General features: G+C 46.7%; 2 protein-coding genes across 2 annotated transcripts; both read left to right on the top strand.

Annotated features, from left to right (window-relative positions):
• The first annotated feature begins 3,349 nt into the window (after positions 1-3,349).
• LOC134489840 (zinc finger protein with KRAB and SCAN domains 7-like) lies at positions 3,350-9,551 on the top strand. Its single transcript, XM_063292705.1, has 5 exons — positions 3,350-4,272; positions 5,816-5,915; positions 7,782-7,864; positions 9,105-9,303; positions 9,547-9,551. Exons 1-5 carry the CDS (start codon positions 3,544-3,546, stop codon positions 9,549-9,551), a joined length of 1,116 nt encoding a protein of 371 aa, XP_063148775.1. The 5' UTR covers positions 3,350-3,543.
• A 300-nt stretch (positions 9,552-9,851) lies between these two features.
• On the top strand, positions 9,852-11,998 carry LOC134492128 (zinc finger protein 501-like). The gene has a single exon (XM_063296296.1). The coding sequence runs from the start codon at positions 10,104-10,106 to the stop codon at positions 11,418-11,420; it is 1,317 nt and encodes a 438-aa protein (XP_063152366.1). The 5' UTR covers positions 9,852-10,103; the 3' UTR covers positions 11,421-11,998.
• The last annotated feature ends 6,693 nt before the right edge of the window (positions 11,999-18,691 follow it).

Below are 18,691 nucleotides of genomic sequence, written 5' to 3'. Positions count from 1 at the left end.
GTATTGTTTTTATCGTTTTACTGTTTTTATTATTGTTAGCCACCCAGAGTCACTGGCTTGAGATGGGCGGCTATATAAATTGAATAAATAAATAAATAATCATAGTAATAAATAATAATGATGATAATAGATGTGATATTGGAATTCAGGAGCATAACTATGTTTCAGATTTAAAATGAAGGGCGTTTTGATGCACAAAAGCGGTAAAACGTTTTTTGTTTTTCAAGTGCTGAATGGTTTATAATTTCAATTTTATTTATGGCCAAAAGGCCACCTAACAAGTTACAAATATAATCGAAACTTGACATTTATCTAATGTTTTACAAATAAAATATTTAATAAATATTACATAATAGACTGAAAACCCCAATTGATTGATTTGTTACTAAAAGCCATGTTTTTATAGCCATAGTTAAAAATCTGGCTGCTGCCACTGTAATCTTAGGGTTTTCATCTGCAAGTAAAAATTTTACATGCTCAGAAGTATCATATTTTATTGTATTGTGCATTTCATAAGAGTCTTTGGCAGGAACTGTTTATAAGCCTCCCCATTCTTATAAAAAAGCAGGTTCTAATATAATCTTGTCGCGTAACATTTTCTTTTTTTTCCTCCAGAATCACTAGGGCAGGACTGGGTAGGGTTGGAAATGGGTAGAAAAGGAGAAGAGAGATTTTTCTTTAGAACTGAGACCTCTGGAGGGCTCAGAAAGCCATTCTGTTGAGCGGCTGAGAGATCTGGCTGCAGATCATCTTCGCTCTCCATTATTAAGTGTCTCTTTGAGACTTATCTGCTGCAGGGAAGGGGGGGCAGGTGGTACATATACAGGTAGTCCTTGCTTAGTGACCACAATTGGGACCGGAATTTTGGTTGCTAAGCAAAGCGGCCATTAAGCAAATCCAACCCAATTTTTTTGCATCATTGTTAAGTGAATCACTGAGCATTAAGCGAATCATGTGGTTTCCCCATTTGCTTGCCAGAAGCCAGCTGGGAGGGTCAAAAATGGTGATCATGTGACTGCAGGGACACTGCAATGGTCCTAAGTGTGAGGATCGGTTCTAAGTCAGTTTTTCCAGCACTGTTGTAAGTCTGAACCATCAGTAAATGAATGGTTGTTAAGCAAGGACTACCTGTAAAGATTTTTAACGTGAAGCCTCCAGCCTCCCTCACAAGGAGGCGAAGATGAATGCAAGGGCACCTCTCCTTCCCTGGCACAATCTTTTTCGGTTTCTTGCAGCATTGAACCCTATATAGCACCAACCCTAATTAAGCTCTTTGATTGTTAAATGCTCTCCACGTCTTACTTTCTCCTGGTTGTCCATAAGGATTTTTTTCATAGCCGGAGACAAATGCAGCAGAGCAGGGAAAGACATTGGCACATCGGGCGTTGGCCGCGAATACATCGCTCTGTTTTGGGGTTCGCCCCCGTCCGGGGAAGCCATCCGCGTCCGCGCCCTTTAGCCGATCCCCTGCGCTCAAAGCCGACTCGGACGGCGCCGCACAGGATGGCGCAATCGCCCCAAAGCGTCTAGGGAGGACGCGAAGCCGTTCAGACCGGCGCTTCCCCCCTTTTGGTTTGGGGGGGCTGGAAGGCGGAGTCCGGGAGGGGGCGCCCGCGGGCCCTCTTCCGCCGGTCCAGCGGCGGAGCAGCGCCCAGACGAGGGCGGCCGAGGACGGGGGGAGCAAGCGCGGCCGCCTGGAGCGGGTCCCGGGGACGTCGAGGGCCCGCACGCCCGTCCGCCGGCCGACGGAAGCGGCAGGAAGACGGCCGGCCTCCTCGTCGCTTGTGGTAGGGGCGCCTCCCACCTGCGCCGTTGCTGCGGCTGGAGCAGGGCCGCCTCCGTCCTGCGATGGGACGGCGGAGGCTTCCTCCAGAGCTGCGGGCGCCCGGTTGCACAGGGAGGCCTCCCCCTCCGGCCCGGGGAGCCCGCGCGCCCCTCTCCGGCCCCGGCCCCGTTTGCTCGCCTCCCCTCCCCTCCCCCGGAGCGGAGCGGGCCCGGGCTCTGTGCATCGCGTTGCGTTTGCAGCGCAGCGGGCAGCCCGGGGCTGCCGGCGGGGCGCGGAAAGCGGGGCTCCGGGGCGTGCGGGGGGACGGGGCGACTTCCCTCCTCCGTTCTGGCCCTCCGGGGTGGGCCGTCGCTAAGGGGCTGCCGCTGAGCTGCTGCCGGAGAAGGGAGCAGCCAGCGGGGTGATCGCCGCCTGGAAGCAAAGCCCTCCGCCTGCTTGGCTCTTCGGGGAGAGGCGAGCGAGGCTGGCCCGGCCCTGCTGCGGCGCCCTTCCCAGCGTGGGGCGTGAAAGGGAAGAGGTTGCGCATCAGCCGCGCCAGTGGGGACCTCAGCTGTTCCGCTCGTGGAGTGGCGCGGTGATAACCCGTAAAAGAGGTGAAAGAAGTCTTGGATGGGAGTAAAATCCCCTTTTTTCGGATGGGAAAAGCCAGGGAGCCTTGAGGGGGCGGGGCCGCTGCAGCCCTTCCTCTGGAGGGGCAATTAGTTTTATGGGATTTAATTTGGACCCCCCCTTTTACCTAGTTCCTTACTACAGTTTCGTTTTAGCTTTTGATTCTTTATTTCGGTGTTTTAATCCCAAATTACGGGTTTGGGGAATTGGATGGTGCTCCCGGTCAGTAGATTGGTGTGACCTGTGAGCCCTTTAGATTTAGATTAATTTGAATGTATTAGCTGCCCAACTCCAGTGGGCTCTGGGTGGCTACAAAACAAGGGAAAACGTAAAAACAGCTAAAGCCATTAAATCAAACAGACAGCCCGGACTAAAGTAATCTAACAGACAGCAAAATCTACAAAACAAAACAGGGGCCATTAAGCAAATAATAAAGTCAACCCCAGGCCTGGGACCAAAGCCAGCTTTTTTAAAAAAAAAATTTTAAAAATTAAGAATATTATTCAGTTTCAACATATATAGTTACAATACAGTATATAAGAAATATAGAAAAGCAAGGAAAGATAGCCAGAAACAAAGAAGAGACTATAAAAGTGAAGAAACTAAAGATGGTTTCTGATTTCTCTCATGCAGGTATAAATTACAGGTAAGAGATTACAAAGCGAGCTTTTCAAAGGTTTCTGGAACCCCAGGAGAGAGAGGGCCGTCCATATCTCTGGGGAGATGCTGTTCCAGAGAATGAATAAAATCCAGAGGTGAATAAAACAGGTAAACAGAAGCCAGAAAAATCACTTCTGATTGAATGTGTATCTTACAGAGTTTTCTGTTAGAGTCCCCTTTCTCCCCCAAGAATAATTTAGATGATCTCAGTGGATATTCCATGCACAGCCAATGTACATGTGGGATGTTAGCTTTTGGGTGAAGTCTGCTTTGATACTTTTCGTCAAGGAGAAACCAAAGAGTGGTTTTCCTTTGAGGTGGAAAGAGCCCTTGGTATAGCAAATAGGACCTGCTTTTTAAAAAATCCTTTTTCCTAAGGTCAGTGGGGTCTCTTTAACATGTTGCATCATGTTAAAATGTCGTGACCAAAGTGATCTGCTTTGAATATGCTTTGCCTCTAGATTTCAGAGAGCAGACGGGAGATAGCAATGGAGAAAAAAGTCTTAAATCCAGAGCTGGAAGAAGGACCAGAAGGAGCTGGAAAACTCCCCTGTGCGATCCAGCCTCAGTATCTGCCTGAGCAAGCAGGATGGGGAGCATTTGAGAGGAACGGGAGGGGCCCATTCATTGGAATGGAGGAGCGCTGGGAAACGCAGTGGCAGCACTTCCTCCAGACACTGCAACCCATCCACCCAGGAGAGGGGAAGCCCAAGATGGCGGAGGCTTCTCCCTGGGAAGACCCCAAGGCCTTCCTGGCCTCCTTTGAGCAGGTGGCCACAGCCTGCCGCTGGCCCAGAGAACAGTGGGTGGCCTGTCTCCTGCCGGCCCTGAGCGGAGAAGCAGAGGAGGCCTTTCGAAAGCTGGAAATCGGAGAACGGGATGACTACGGGAAGGTGAAGGCCGCCATCTTGCGAGGGGAAGCTGTGAAAATGGAGGCGCAGCATCAACGCTTCAGGCAGTTCTGCTGCCAGGAGGTGGGAGACCCACAGAGGGTTCAAAGCCAACTCCAGGAGCTTTGCCGCCAATGGCTGAAGCCACAGAGACGCTCCAAGGAGCAGATCCTGGAGCTCTTGATCCTGGAGCAGTTCCTGGCCAGCCTGCCTCCAAAGCTGCGGAGCTGGGTTCAAGTTAGAGGACCTGAGACATGCTCCCAGGCGGTGGCCCTGGTGGAGGACTTCCTGAGGAGCCAGCAAGAGGCCAAATCAGGGTCATATCAGGTATGTTTAGCAATATAAATCCCAGAGTCTATAGAAGGTGGTTTTGGGTGCTGGGAACCTCTTCTGTTTATTGATTTGATTCAATTGGATTTGATTCGATACCCATCCCACCTAAGTGACTCTGGATGGCTCACAATAATTGAGGAACAGCAACCAAATAAAAACAAGTTAAAAGAAATACGTAAATGTACAGGTAGCCCTCGCTCAATGACCACAATTGGGACTGGAATTTAGGTTACTAAGCGATGCGGCTATTAAGGGAATCCAGACCCAATTTTACGACAATTTTTGCAGCAGCCATTAAGTGAATCACATGGTCATTAAGTGAACCATGTGATCGTTAAGCGATTCATGCAGCTCCCTATTGATTTTGTTTATCAGAAGCCAGCTGGGAAGGTTGAAAATGGCAGTCATGTGACCACGGGACGCTGCAACCATTTTAAATGTGCAGTGGTTGCCAAGTGTCAGAATCTTGATCACATGACCGCGGGAACGCTGTGACGGTCGTAAGTGTGAGGAACGGCCATAAGTCATTTTTTTCAGTGCCGTTGTAACTCCGGATGGTTGCTAAACGAATGGTCGTTAAGTGAGGACTACCTGTATAAAAAACATCAATAAAACCACATCAAAACAAATAACTATAATCAGCATTAAAATCCATCATAACTTCACATTCAACACAGCTGTTGTAGCAGCTCTCCACTGCAACCAGACCCCCAGGTGTGATGGCCAAGCCAAGTCTTGAGGCCCTTCCTAAAGGCCAGGAGGGTTGGGGCCAATGTAAGGTCTGGGGGAATGATGTTCCAGTGGGTGAACACCATGTCAGAAATGGCTCTCTTCCTGGATCCCACCAGTTCACACTCTTTTTTTGATGGGACCCGTAACATGCCCCTCCTGCCAGACTTAATGGGATGGGTAGATGTCACGGGGAGAGGTGGCCCTTCAGATAACTCAGCTGAAAATCAATTAAAGTTCTTGAGTTGATGTTGGCTCTGGTAACTCTGGACACATCAACCAACAAGCTTAGCAACAGAGCAAGTGTGATTTGCCAATGCCTTTGTGGGACTTTTTTGTTCCTCCTTCACAGTCTAACCTATAACCCTGGGATATTTAATCACTTCCCAGTCCTCCAGGTTCAATCTCTGTAGGATGTCCAGACAAGGCCAGTCGGCGCTGCTACCTACCGAATGGCTGGGAGTAGATTGCATTTCTAAGGAGAACACCAGAGGTTAAAACCATCTGGACCAACTTAAATGACCTTTGTCAAATCCTGTAATTCAGGTTTATCTGGAGATAGTCACCTCTGCAGCTTTCCTTGCCATGAGAATAGAGCAGTGGCTCTTAAACGGAGGTACTTTGTGCGCTGGGCTAGTCACTCTCTCAGCCCAGCCCACCTCACAGGGTTGTTGTGGTGGGGAAAATAGGCGGCAGGAGGCCTTCAGCAATCCACATGGGGATGAGGGACTGCCTGAGAGGGGTTTTTTGCGGCGGGGGGGGGCAAAGCAGTCCCATCATTGTGAGAAGGAGTGTGTTACTCTTTCAGGGCCCAATGAATGAAGACCATGTCGATTTCTTATATTCAGAGAAAGAGACCTTGGAGGCTGTGAAGAGGGAAAACGTTGAAGTGGATATCAGCATGCTGGGTAAGAACGCCCTGGGAGGAGAAAATGCAGGGCTCCTGCCTTACATATGGCGTGCTGGGGCTGGCGAGTCAAAAACTAAGGCTGAGTTTTGTTCTCCTGATTGGTTTTCCTGATCGGTTTTCTGGACGATTTTTAATGTATTTCTATTCTAGATCATTGTGAGATTTAAAAAAAGCAAAAACAGGCAGTGACAATACAGTAAAAATCCTGGGCTCCCTGCAGTTGTGTGTGGCCTGTGCTGGACCTCCCCAGCCCTCCCCCGCCCTCCCCACCCCCCGTGGCACCCCCGCACTCCTTACCTGGGACTCCTGTTGCTTCCCGCTTAAAGACCCATGTGTCTTGGAGTTATGACGCAACCGGGACTGCCAGGATCGTCACTAAGCGATGCAGTCAAATGACATTGTGCTTTACAACCACAATGCTTAGCAATGGCAATCCTAGTCCCAATTGCTGTTGTAACCTGAGGACTATTACCTCTAATAAACCTAATAATAATGTTAGCCAATCCCCAGGCTCCACAGAGCCAGAGTTCTCCCTCAGGTATCAAATTCCATAGTTTTGCAACTGTATTTTAAAACTATATTTTCCCCCAAGGCTGCATTAAATCCGATATCCCTCTTTTTAAAACATTATTTGAGAGTTCAGTAGATAGGGAACATGATTAAGCGCTTTTAATATTTCTTGCAACTTGGGCTCATTGATTTTTCAAGATTAGATACTGCGGTTCCTTTTCCCACAAATCGTATTTTACCAGTATTAAGCTTCTTCATATTTTTTTAGTTTTGCATAGGATTAGATGGTTGGTTGCTTCATATGCAGCGTCTCTTAAACATCCACACTCCAGTTTTCTGGAAGAAGGAGTTTTGGTAAATGCAGTTCAGCTATTTACAATACAGTTGGATCATAACCATTTTTGCACGACCTCCTCCTGACTTGCATAATGTTCTATGTAAGATTATGGCAATAAAGTTGGCGAGAGCGAAGATGCTCTATCACAGCAGACCTCACGGCTTCTCCATAAATTCACGGGACTTCCATATTCACATTCCTGGATGTGAATAAGCAGAAAACGGGGGGGGAAAAACCCTTTATGGTGGATAGGATCTAAAGCAATTTTTCCCACCCTTGACAGCTGTCAGATATGTGGACCTCCAACTCTCAGTATTTTCATGAACGGTTGGGCAGACAGGGGAATTCTGGGATTTGAAGTCTGGAAGGCATACTGTAAGGATTGCCTACCCTAATGGACTCAGACTCACAAGCAGGAACTTAATGATATCTGATTTATTAAAAGAATAGTATGCAAATACAGAGAAAGCTGAGAATGAGTAAAAGCGCGCCAAATACAAACTAAAAACCCTCAGCTCAAACGTAATCCCTCCCCTCGCCCGGCCGTTGCAAACTCCCCCCCCCCAGGTGCTGGTACCCGTTTCTGCTGATGTCCTGGGAAAGGAACCTTGAACACACGAGATAACCCAAACACATTCCAATCCAGCTGCTAACACATAACAATCCCACGAGATGGAATCCTCCTCCCCTCCCAGACGAAACACACATCAGCCAAATGACATGCGAAACGTTACGATGCAGCGGAAACATCGGAACGGTGAACATGACACATACATCTGGAAGTTGTCTGGTTTAGAAACCTTGATCTAAAAGAAATTAGGTACCAGAAAATGTAAAAATTGTGACAATGGTTTTTCAAGACCGGGGTTTTCCCACCGCTATAGAAATTCTTCTGCAAAGATTCTGCCTTGTTCACAGCTCTAAAAATGAGAGGTCTTGGATGCAGCTATGTGTCAATCACTTAATTGGGAGGGGGTAAGCACATTCTTATTGTAATGTCTCGATTCTCACCTGCAGGACATGCAATCAAATCCTCAAGGCACCCCAGCCCACTACTTCCTTCCGAAAGATTTGGGACGGTCCAAACTGCTCTGAGAGAGGTGCGTGTGTCAACCTTGCGAACCCTGTGCCAGGTTGGGGATATGTAGCATCAGCATAAAGACGTATTCTTGGCTGCCCGTCCTCCTGGTCCGTTTAGATCAGTGTTTTTCAAACTTGGCAACTTTAAGATGTGTGGACCTCAACTCCCAGAATTCCCCATCCAGCATCCTGGGAATTCTGGGGATTGAAATCCATACATCTTAAAGTTGCCAAGTTTGAAAAACACTCCTTTAGACTAATCAGTAATTGATTTGTTTTATTTTTAACTAGAATTCCAGCTTTTTACTTGGTAGTGTTGATAGGCAGGGAGAGATATACAGGTAGTCCTCGACTTACGACTACAGTTGGGACCAGAACTTCCACTGCTAAGTGATGTGGTCATTAAGTGAGTCACACCCGATTTTATAACCTTTTTTGCTGCAGTCGTTAAGTGAATCACACCATTGTTAAGCGAATATGGCTTCCCCCATTGACTTTGCTTGTCGGAAGCCCCCGGGAGGGTTGCAAATCACGTGACCCCGGGATGCTGCAACCATTGTAAATACATGCTGGTTGCCAAGCATCCGAATTTTGATCACATGACCGCGGGGACACTGACAGTCAAAAGTGCGAGGACCGGTCACAAGTCACTTTTTCCAGCACTGTTATAACTTCAAACAGTTGTAAGTCGAGGACTACCTGTACTTTCAGACTTGCAAGGTTAATGTCAGCCTTGTGAGGTAGTCCAGACAAGAAGCACACCCAGAAGTACTAGCTCTAACTTAACTGTAAGGTTCCATTAATAGAATCTTGCAAGTCTGAGAGTATGTCTCTCCCCACTCACCTTCACAGCCCAAGGAACTAGGGAGGGTCCCTTCTGAGACGTTGGCCATCCCCCCATTCCTGCTGCCTCTTATCTGACTGTTGCATAGTCTGCAGCTCTTCCTCCTGTCCCTCGGGGTCATTCCCACAGACCATTGCAGATTCAAAGAGTGTCTGTTGCCAGAATGCATAGAACTGCAGCCAACTTAACTTTGCAGGAATCAACTTGGGTTGTGCTCTAGAATATGGGACAGGGTCCACTCCCCACTGTAATGGGTCAGAGGATCCCCGTTGCAATAAACCTTGGTCAGTGGGCTGATTTTTGTAATATTAATTGTTCCAGGTTTTGTGGTGAGTGTGAAGCTTTACCTTAATCCTGTTTTACTGCAGCAGCAGAATCTCTGATGGGTAGGCAGTGGTGCCTCTTATTCTTTATAGGAATTCACGGATCTCAAGGAAACGGATGTGAGTTTGCAGGCAGCCAAGTGGAAGCTGACACAGCCCACTCAGCAGACTGTCACCTGGCACGTCCTGCAGGAAGAACGTGAAAACGGTGGTGGTTTAGGTAAGGAGGAAAATGCACTAGTTCAGCTAACCCAGCAAAGGATCCAGTTTTCCTTTGGGAGGCGAATAGGAAGTTGGCCAAGAGGCCATTCAAAGTTCCATAAACTTACCTCAAAAAAAAGAAGCCTGGAGTCGATAGGTCCTGGTGCATTCCTAGTAATTTTGAAGGAAAGTGCTAGGAAGACCTTTGGAAGACTAACCATGCCAAGCTTTCTCACAAGGTATTTTTAAATAGTTCCGATCCTTGTTAGCAATTAATAAGGCTATTACGAAATAAATCTGCAGTGTGGCTGATGGTATGATTGGTGTTCTACAGCTTGACACTGCCTATCTCTGGGTGGAAGCAGGAGCCTGCTGCGATCCTATAGGAGACAGAACGGCGATGCTGTATAGTGAGGGAAAATCCAGATTACACAAGTTTGTGAAAAGGGTTTATCTTGTTCTCAGAAAACCATCCTGAAATTTTCTAATCCTTCTTAGCAAGTAATGTTTTTATTAGGTGGTGTATCTACAACAGTGTTTCCAACCTTGGCAGCTTGAAGACGTGTGGACTTCAACTCCCAGAATTCCCCAGCCAGCCTTGCTGGCTGGGGAATTCTGGGAGTTGGAGTCCACACGTCTTCAAGCTGCCAAAGTTGAGAAACACCGATCTACAAGGTGGCCAAGTGTATGTTGGGAATTCTGTGATGTAAAAATCAACATTTCTGGTGAAGGAGAACTTAATACGATCATTGAGACAACCAGACATGTGGCTTTAAAAGAGACAGCAATGCATTGCAAGGAAAAGCCATTCAGAAGGAGATTAGAAACTTCTTGGAAGTGAGGCATCTGGCGGTGGTGAACATTTCTTTCCCTTCCTCTGCAGAGAGCAGAATGGAAACTGAGATCAAAGTGGAGAATTCTGAGCGTAGAGGAAGTGAACCAGGGTTAACACACGGGACAGATCTACAGCTTAGCTCCGGGGATCTGCCAGTAAAAGTAGAAATGGAAGAGGAAGGCTGCAGGCCAAGAGAGCAGCTGCAGAAGGCCCCCATGGGGTGTGAGAACCAACATACTTCGCTTCAGCCGGAATTTACTGCTGCTATTACTGAAAAGGCCGCTATGTCCAAGGAGGATAAAATGCCTGCGTTCTCCCAGTATGACGGAAGATACCACTACGGAGTGGAACTGAACGCAGTATCTTCTACTGAGGGATTGGAACGGTGTCCTCAGAGGTCAGACAACAGCTATCAGCAGAGCTCAAACTTGAATCAAGAGGAGAAAAGCATCATAACTGAGAAAAGCTTTGAAATCTCTGGGAATGGAATCGGTGATAACTTGAATACATATCCAAGTAACCATCTTGGAGAAACACATAGCTCTTCTGGATATGCAAAAACTTACAGCAATATGAACTCACTCAGCAAATCTCCGGCTTGTAAAACCGAAGAGGGATGGTATGAATGTTCTCAGTGTGGGAAGGGCTTCAACAAGGCAAAATACTGGAAGCAGCATCAGAAAATTCACACCGGGGAGAAACCGTACAAATGTTCTCAGTGTGGAAAGTGTTTCAATCAGTCAGGAAATCTGAAGACTCACCAAAGAATTCACACCGGGGAGAGACCCTACAAATGCTCCCAGTGTGGGAAATGCTTCAGTCACACCAACTGTTTGAAGATACATGAGAGAATTCATACTGGGGAGACATACAAATGTTCTCAGTGTGGGAAATGCTTCAGAGAGACAGGAATTCTGAAGAGGCATCTAAGGATTCATACTGGGGAGACACCGTACAAATGTTCTCAGTGTGGGAAAGGCTTCAATCTGATGGGAACTTTGAGGAAACATCAACGAATTCATACTGGAGAGAAACCTTACAAATGTTCTCATTGTGACAAATGCTTCAGGGAAACAGGAATTCTGAAGAGACATCAAAGAACTCATACCGGAGAGAGACCATACAAATGTTCTCAGTGTGGGAAATGCTTTACTCATACTAATGTTTTGAAGATCCATCAGAGGATTCATACTGGGGAGACACCATATAAATGTACTCAGTGTGGGAAAAGCTTCAGTCAGATGGGAAATTTGAAAACACACCAGAGAATTCATGCTAGAGAGAACCTTAATACAGTACAAGAATTCATGTTGGCGAAGGACCATACAAATGTTCTCAACGTGGGGAACTTGCCTGGGAAGCAAGAATTCTGAGGAGCCATCAACTTGAGGGATACTTATTTCATTAATCCAACAAGCAGCTGACTTCAGGAACAACTGGTGAACTCATAATCAGAGAAGCACTACAGAGTTGTTTTCAGGTTGGGAAATAGTTCAGGGAAAGGAAGCTTTAAGTGGCTATCATAGATACAAGTGAAACCTTCTAGGATGCTTCCCCAAGATTGGAATATAGTAATACAAGGAACAGGAGTATCATAAGGAAAGAGAGTTGTATGGTATTACTCCAAGTGGAAGCTTGAATAAATTTGGTAGAAGGGTTATTGCCTACTGTCAGTCACCCAAGCTGTGAGGTAGTAGATTTTGTTTTCTGATGGCAAGACGTAGATCTTAAGTAGAAGTATGGTGTTGGAAGTGGCCGTCCAGGTCATCCAACATCCTGCTTAGGACCTTCTGAAAACAAGCCTGAAGAGAGAGATGATTGCACTCTTCAAGAAATGTCTGAGAGAGGCTCTTCTTTAAGAGTGTCAAACAGAATAGGTTTGCGGCATGTTCTCTGTAATTCCAAAGTGTAGAATGTTGTAAAGGAGCTTGGAGATGACTTTGGAGAAAATATGAAATAACTGTTAAGGAGGGACTTGCAAAAAAGGATGGCACGATCCAGAGATTTAAACGAGTGTGAGAAAGAAACTCAACCCCACCTTGTTGTTTAATATAGGACGTTGTTTAAGATGTTGTATAATATAAGATGGGACAGAGAGAAACTTGGACAGACTGTAATTACAATGATAAAATAGCATTTCTGGAATTCCTGTGGTTTCTTTCTGTTAACCTGGCCCACCTTGAAGGGCTGACCTCAGTCTTGAAAGGTGCTCCAAGTTTTTAACAAAATAAAGGCAGGTTTTATTTTGAGCTTCTTTCTTGTGCTTGCTTCAGCTTCTGGACTGGCTAATCTTTTTCTGCAAATTCTTCCTTAGTGGTTCTTTCAGGTTTTCCTCTCTCAATTCTTTACAAACATGGAGTAAATTATTTGTTACAGGAAGGGGGATTCCACTTGAATGTATGGAAAATCTACTAGCAATAGGAAAGATTGAGCACTTGGACCAATCATCCAGTGAGGTGGTGGGCTTCTCTTCACCACATGTGTTCAGGCAGAGGCTGGAAGGACTCTTGTTATGGATGTTTTAACTGAGATTCCTGTACAGAATTGACTTTGGACTTGGTAACCTCCATGGCCCTTTCTGGCTATGAGTCCAAGAGAGAATTATAGTGGGAAGAGACCATACAGATGTCTGTAATGTGGCAAAGGGTTCAGTTAAACAGCAGCTCTGGAAAGACATCCAGCAGTCCATCTTGGAGAGAGAAGATAGAAGTTCTCGCTGTGAGAAGTCCTTCAGTTCAACAAAGCTTCCAAAATACGAATAAGGGAATTCAGAGTGATCCATATCCTATCCACCCTCAGTATAAGAATCATTCCAGTGGAGAACAGAGATAAGGGGATCCATGCAGGAAAGGAACATTCCAATGGCAAAAGAGTAGGAGAAACTGGTCAGAGAAGTTCATCCATCGTTGGAGACGTTATGATCATCCAGAACATTGTGTGGGTTTCATCCAGAAAGAGGCATTGATCAGGCATGGAAGTACGTGCCGGTGAAGATGTGAAAGGATGTTTTCTTTGAAAATCACCCTTCGCACTGACAGGACAAAAGAGGGGATTGCTGTGCCAGGAGCTGTACAGAAGTCCTCTATGGGCAATCTGTTCCCAAGTGAGGCCTCTGTCTCTGCCATCCTACTTAATAAAATCACTCCTTTCTCCCCCCTTTATGCTGTTTGTACAGTATACGGCATTATGAGACACAAAACCAACGGAAGAGAATCAAACCGTCTGGATCCCCTGCCTGGATTTTGTCTTTTTCACTGGAACCAGAATAATCAAACTGTGTGTCCAAACTTTTAGACCCTTTTGTGTTTCAGTGAAAGTTGATGTGGCCCATCCAGGGCAATTTTTTTATTGGCTTGCTTTCAGCCATTTTTACCATTACATCTTTGCTCTCTGAAGATAACCCTGTAAGGGAATTCTGTTTTTCCTTTTTGTTTTATCTCACTCCGTGTCTGGTAAGCAATGTGGTGTGGCATGTGCAGAGATCTGGTGGGACAACTGCGAGGCTGTTACCTCCCTTGGGCCTTGTCTAAAAACCCCAACATGGAGGGTCTCTGAATAGCCTCCTGGTTGGCTGGCCAACATACAACATAAGGAGCCCCTGTAGCCCAGCCCCAAACCCACTGGTCTACGGTATAGTCCTGCCACACCTGTTGCTTTTTGGTGTTTTGGAATGGAGAAATGGAATCCACAGGCAGATGTCAGTCCTGCAAAGTAGAGTCAGAGAATGACTGGAACTTGACTTGATTGATCTAGGCTAGAACAGTATTTTTCAATCTTTTTTTGCCTGTGTCCCATTACTGGATACAGACATGGGACAGTAACTATAGGTAGTCCTTGCTTAATGACCACAATTGGGATTGGAATTTTGGTTGCTAAGCAAAGTTGTAATTAAGCGAATCCAACCCGATTTTACAACCTTTTTTGTGGGGGTCGCTAAGCGAATCACCACAGGTGTTAAGCGAACCACATGGTCATTAAGTGAATCACGCAGTTCTCCATTGATCTTGCTTGCCAGAAGCCGGCCGGGAAGGTGAAACATGGCAATCACGTGACCACGGGATGCTGTGATGGTCATAAATGCGAACCGGTTGCCAAGTGCTCGAATTGTGATCATGTGGCTGTGGGGACACTGCGACAGTTGTAAGTATGAGGACTAGTCATAAGTCAATTTCTTCCAGCATAAGTCCAAACTGTCACTAAACGAATGGTTGTTAAGCGAGGACTACCTGTATAATTCCCTGGATCCTTCTCAGATGACAAATGGGCAACCAATAATCCCCAAATGATACCTTTACAAAGTTTAAACCCTCAAAAACAATTTTGACACATTTCCTAAAACCCACATGAAGTGGGGCATACACTTAATGCACAGAAGAGGCAGAATGTTGATCACGCGGTAATGGCCTCCCTTTTGGCTTGACGCTGGTTGTCTTCCTCATCTTTCTCAACATTAGGGACTTCTCAAGAGAACTGGGTTTTCACATAACATGTTCAAAATATAATTTGAGTCTGGTTAGGGTGCTGAAAAATCAAAGTGAAAGTGCAGAAGGGTGTAGCAAAATGCATTCATTTTTGCTCGTATGCAGTTAAGAATTTTTGCATTGTTAGTACATCTAAATATGTAGTTTCTGAATTTGAGCATATGTCAAGAGAAAATTTAAATGAATGGGGGGAGTGTTGCTGTCTAGTTCAGATCTGGATTTCATACACAAGATGTGTGGCTAAATTAGAGAGTAGGGTTTTTTTCTGTAATAAATTTATGTTTAATAACATATTGTGTTGCTCTTTATTCTGGATTCGCTAGAGACATATTTGTGTCATAACAATATATGAAAAGGCTTCTGTGTAGTGGCCCCCAGGCTAATGAACTAGTCCTCGTGACACTCAAGGCTGTTTACCACCCTGGCTTTGATGCTAGAGGAGGCCCAAAGTCTTACAGTAGTTTAAATTAAGCATCCTTGGCATTTGCTTGGAGGATCACCTGCTCCATGGGATCTGTGTTACGAAAGAGTCATGTTACAATTTCAAGAAATTTTATCCTTTTCATTAAAGAAATAAACCCCTCTTATCCCATTGGGGCATTCAGAAAGTCACCCATCATTAAAACAATTGCATGATGCATTTAATCCTCCATTTCAATGTTTCCCTGGATCTTTTCAGACAGGGATGAAACCTCCCTCCCTCCTTCCTTCCTTCCTTCCTTCCTTCCTTCCTTCCTTCCTTCCTTCCTTCCTTCCTTCCTTCCTTCCTTCCTTCCTTCCTTCCTTCCTTCCTTCCTTCCTTCCTTCCTTCCTTCCTTCCTTCCTTCCTTCCTTCCTTCCTTCCTTCCTTCCTTCCTTTTTATGCCTGGAATTGTTCCAAGAGCCAGTTTGGCGTAGTGGTGAAGGCACCAGGCTAGAAACTGGGAGACGGTGAGTTCTAGTCCCGCCTGAGGCACGAAGCCAGCTGGGTAACCTTGGGCCAGCCCCTGTCTCTCAGCCCTAGGAAGGAGGCAATGGCAAACCACTCTATGAAAAACCTTGCCAAGAAAACTGCAGGGACTTCTCCAGGCAGTTGTCAGGAGTCAACACTGACTTGAAGGGAAGAAGAGGAGGAGGAGGAGGTGAGGGAGACTACATGGAGACTGTAACTGGGAGTAGAAGTATTGGGAAATCTTCACAAAGATCACTCAGGCATTGCTAAATGCAGAGACTGCAAAAAGATCAGCTGGCTGTCTCTATTTTCTTTCGATCTTTCAGTTGGTCTTCATTCAGAATTGGTCCCTGATAAGGTGGTCTTGGCATCGGTCCTGCCATACATAAAACAGGTCAGAAAGCCTCACTGCTTAGCCTGCCAAAGGAGAGCTGAGCTGAAGTTGGCTAGTTCTCTCCCCCCCACCTTCCCATCCCAGGTGTTAAATACTCCTTGGGATTTCTCCAGGATAGAAGAAACGGCAACCTATGTCAGTGTTTAGATCCAATGACCACAGGCCTACCTTGCAAGGGGGCCGGGATGGATGGAAGACGGACCTTCCCTTCCATTGCACAAATATTTTTTTTTCTGTTTCATGGATCACCCAGTTCTACAAATTACTCACTGCCCAAAGATTCTCATCTTATTGCAGGATCGTTGACGGAGTCTCCCACCACACGCCTGTAATAGTTGTGTTTCCCGTTCTCTGGTCATCTTCGCTGTGCTCCTGCCCTGTTTCTAGCACATCTCCATTTGGGAAATCAAAAAATATTTTCCCTACAGACTTAGGATCATCCTTTTCAATTCAGACACAGCCTTGCCAAGATTTTGTAAATCCTTGAACCCCTGGATGTTCCCCCAGGCACGAAGGCTGCCGATTGGCTGAGCCGGTCATTGTGTTTTTTCTGACATGGCTTGACTTACGTGGCTTCAGTTTGATCATCCTCAGGTGCCTTTGTGTTACTTTTGTGTTACCGTTCTTTGTATTATTTATTCTTGTTCTGTTGGTTTTTAAGTCTTGTATTCGCTGCCCAGAGTCACAATTGTGAAATGAGTGGCTGTATACATCGATACAAGAAATCAACCACTGAACAAATTCATTTAATTACTTATTTTTCGTATTTCTTTACCGCCCATCTCCTGACGACGACTCTGGGTGGTTTACAACAATTAAAAATAAAGGATTGGCATATTATTAGAATAAAACAATATAAATATATCAATACATATAAATATATAAGTACAAAAATATAAGATTAAAATTCAAGATATAAAATCAAAGATGGCGAGTAAGAATGATGTTGTTATATGCAACAACTGGGGTCATTTTCAATATTCCCCTGCTTTTTTCTTTCTTTAAGGGTAAACAAATCAGGACTCTGGTAACAACTGAGCTGAAGGGAACAATTCCACGCTGGCTGGTGAATTCTGGGACTTGAAGCCCACACATCTTAAAGTCGCCAAGGTTGAGGAACACTGATTTAGAGAAAGTTAGAAATCTTAGCAGCTCATGTTCCTTTTTCTGCCTGCCAAAAAGCTTTTTCCACCAGTGGGTTTCCTGCACGTTTGCTTATTTGGGCCATCTCACACTTTCCCCCTCCCCCCAAATAGGCTTGGGCTATCAATCAATGGTTGACAGTTATCTGTGCAAATTTATCTCCCCACACCGTAATCACAACAAGAAAATTGTGCCAGTGGATTATGCCCAGAGAGGCAAAGACTTTTCAGACATGAGATCCTAACCCTAGTGGCGGGCAAACAAAGAACAACTTGCACCTTAAGCTTTACACTTAGCACTTGTTCAGGGACATTTCCCCACATGGATGCCAGTTTCTACCCAGAGATGCCATCCTGGCACTGCCTACCAGGCTGTCTAGCCCCTGCAGGAGAGTGTCTGCAATTTGAGCATCAGACCTGCGAGCCTCTATGTCAGTGTTTCTCAACCCTGGCCACTTTAAGATGGGTGGACTTCAACTCCCAGAATTCCCCAGGCAGCATGCCAAGGTTGAGAAACGCTGCTCTAGGTGGTCCATTCAGCCTTCCCAAACCCAGGTCCCTATTATGCAGTGATCCTATTGCCCGCTGTCACATGCCGTATGTGACAGCAGAGGGTCGCCCTGGCCGGCCTTGGCTCTCTGCCAAAATCCAGACCCCCGCCACTGAGCCCATCCAGCGCACCAAAAGAGTGCTCGCGGGCGATGCGCAGCAGCCCCCTCCCCGACGTCCACGAGGGGGCGCTCCTGAGAGCTCTTCCGCCGATGCAGCCACAGAGCGTAAAGGGGAATTGCGGCCCGCCGCTGCCCGGCGGAGGGAGCGGTGAGGGCGCCCCGGGCTCGCGCTCCACCGGACGGAGCCGTGGGGAGAGGGAGACAGCCAGCCTCCTCGCCGCTGCCGGTACGGTACGGGGCTCCTTCGCGGCTGCTCCGGTGGGAGCAGGGTGGCCTCCAGGCTGCAATCCTGCGCGGGGAAGGCGGAGGTTTCCTCTAGAGCTGTGTTGCAGCGGGAGGCCTCCGCCTCTGTCCCGGGGAGCCCCCTCGAACTCTCTCGGACCTCGTTCCGGGTTCCCCCGGAGCGAAGAGGGGTTGTTTGCACTGCACTGCACTTCATTACACTGCCTTGCACGGCACTGAGTTGCCATGCATTGCCTTGCCTGGCATGGCATGGCATGGCATGGCGTTGCATTGCCATGTACTGCACGTCTTGCTCGCCTTCGCGGCGCGGCGATGCAAGCGGGCCTCTCGAGGGCCCGGAGAGAAGCTGGGGTCCGGGCCGCGCAGGAGGGAGGGGCGACCTCCCCCGGCCTCCGTCCGTCTTTCCCGCGGGTGGGCGCCGCTGCGGGTCTGCCGCAGAGTTGTTACTCGTCTGGTTGCGCAGCCCTTCGCTTGCTTAATTCTCCGCGCTCCCCTCACGCGGCTCCCCTCCCTGAGTGGGTCCTGCATAAAATAATAACCATCAGAATAGTTCTCGTTAGTGGGCATGGCCCAGCTGAATCAGATCCACTTTTAAAATGAAGTTCCTTGTGCAGTTTGTAAATAGGTCTTTAAACTCCCAAATTATAATAAGTGCAGAAAAAAAAGTTTCCACTGGAAACTCTTGTCCTGATCATTTCCTTTTAAAATTCATCCAGATGGTATTTTAGGATATGAACAAACACAAGTGGATCTGTGTGTGTGCACATAAGCACACAGATAAA

The sequence above is a fragment of the Candoia aspera genome, chromosome 2 (genome assembly GCF_035149785.1).
Source record: "Candoia aspera isolate rCanAsp1 chromosome 2, rCanAsp1.hap2, whole genome shotgun sequence".
In the NCBI taxonomy this organism is placed as follows: Eukaryota; Metazoa; Chordata; class Lepidosauria; order Squamata; family Boidae; genus Candoia; species Candoia aspera.
This window is presented reverse-complemented; position numbering and strand designations above follow the sequence as displayed.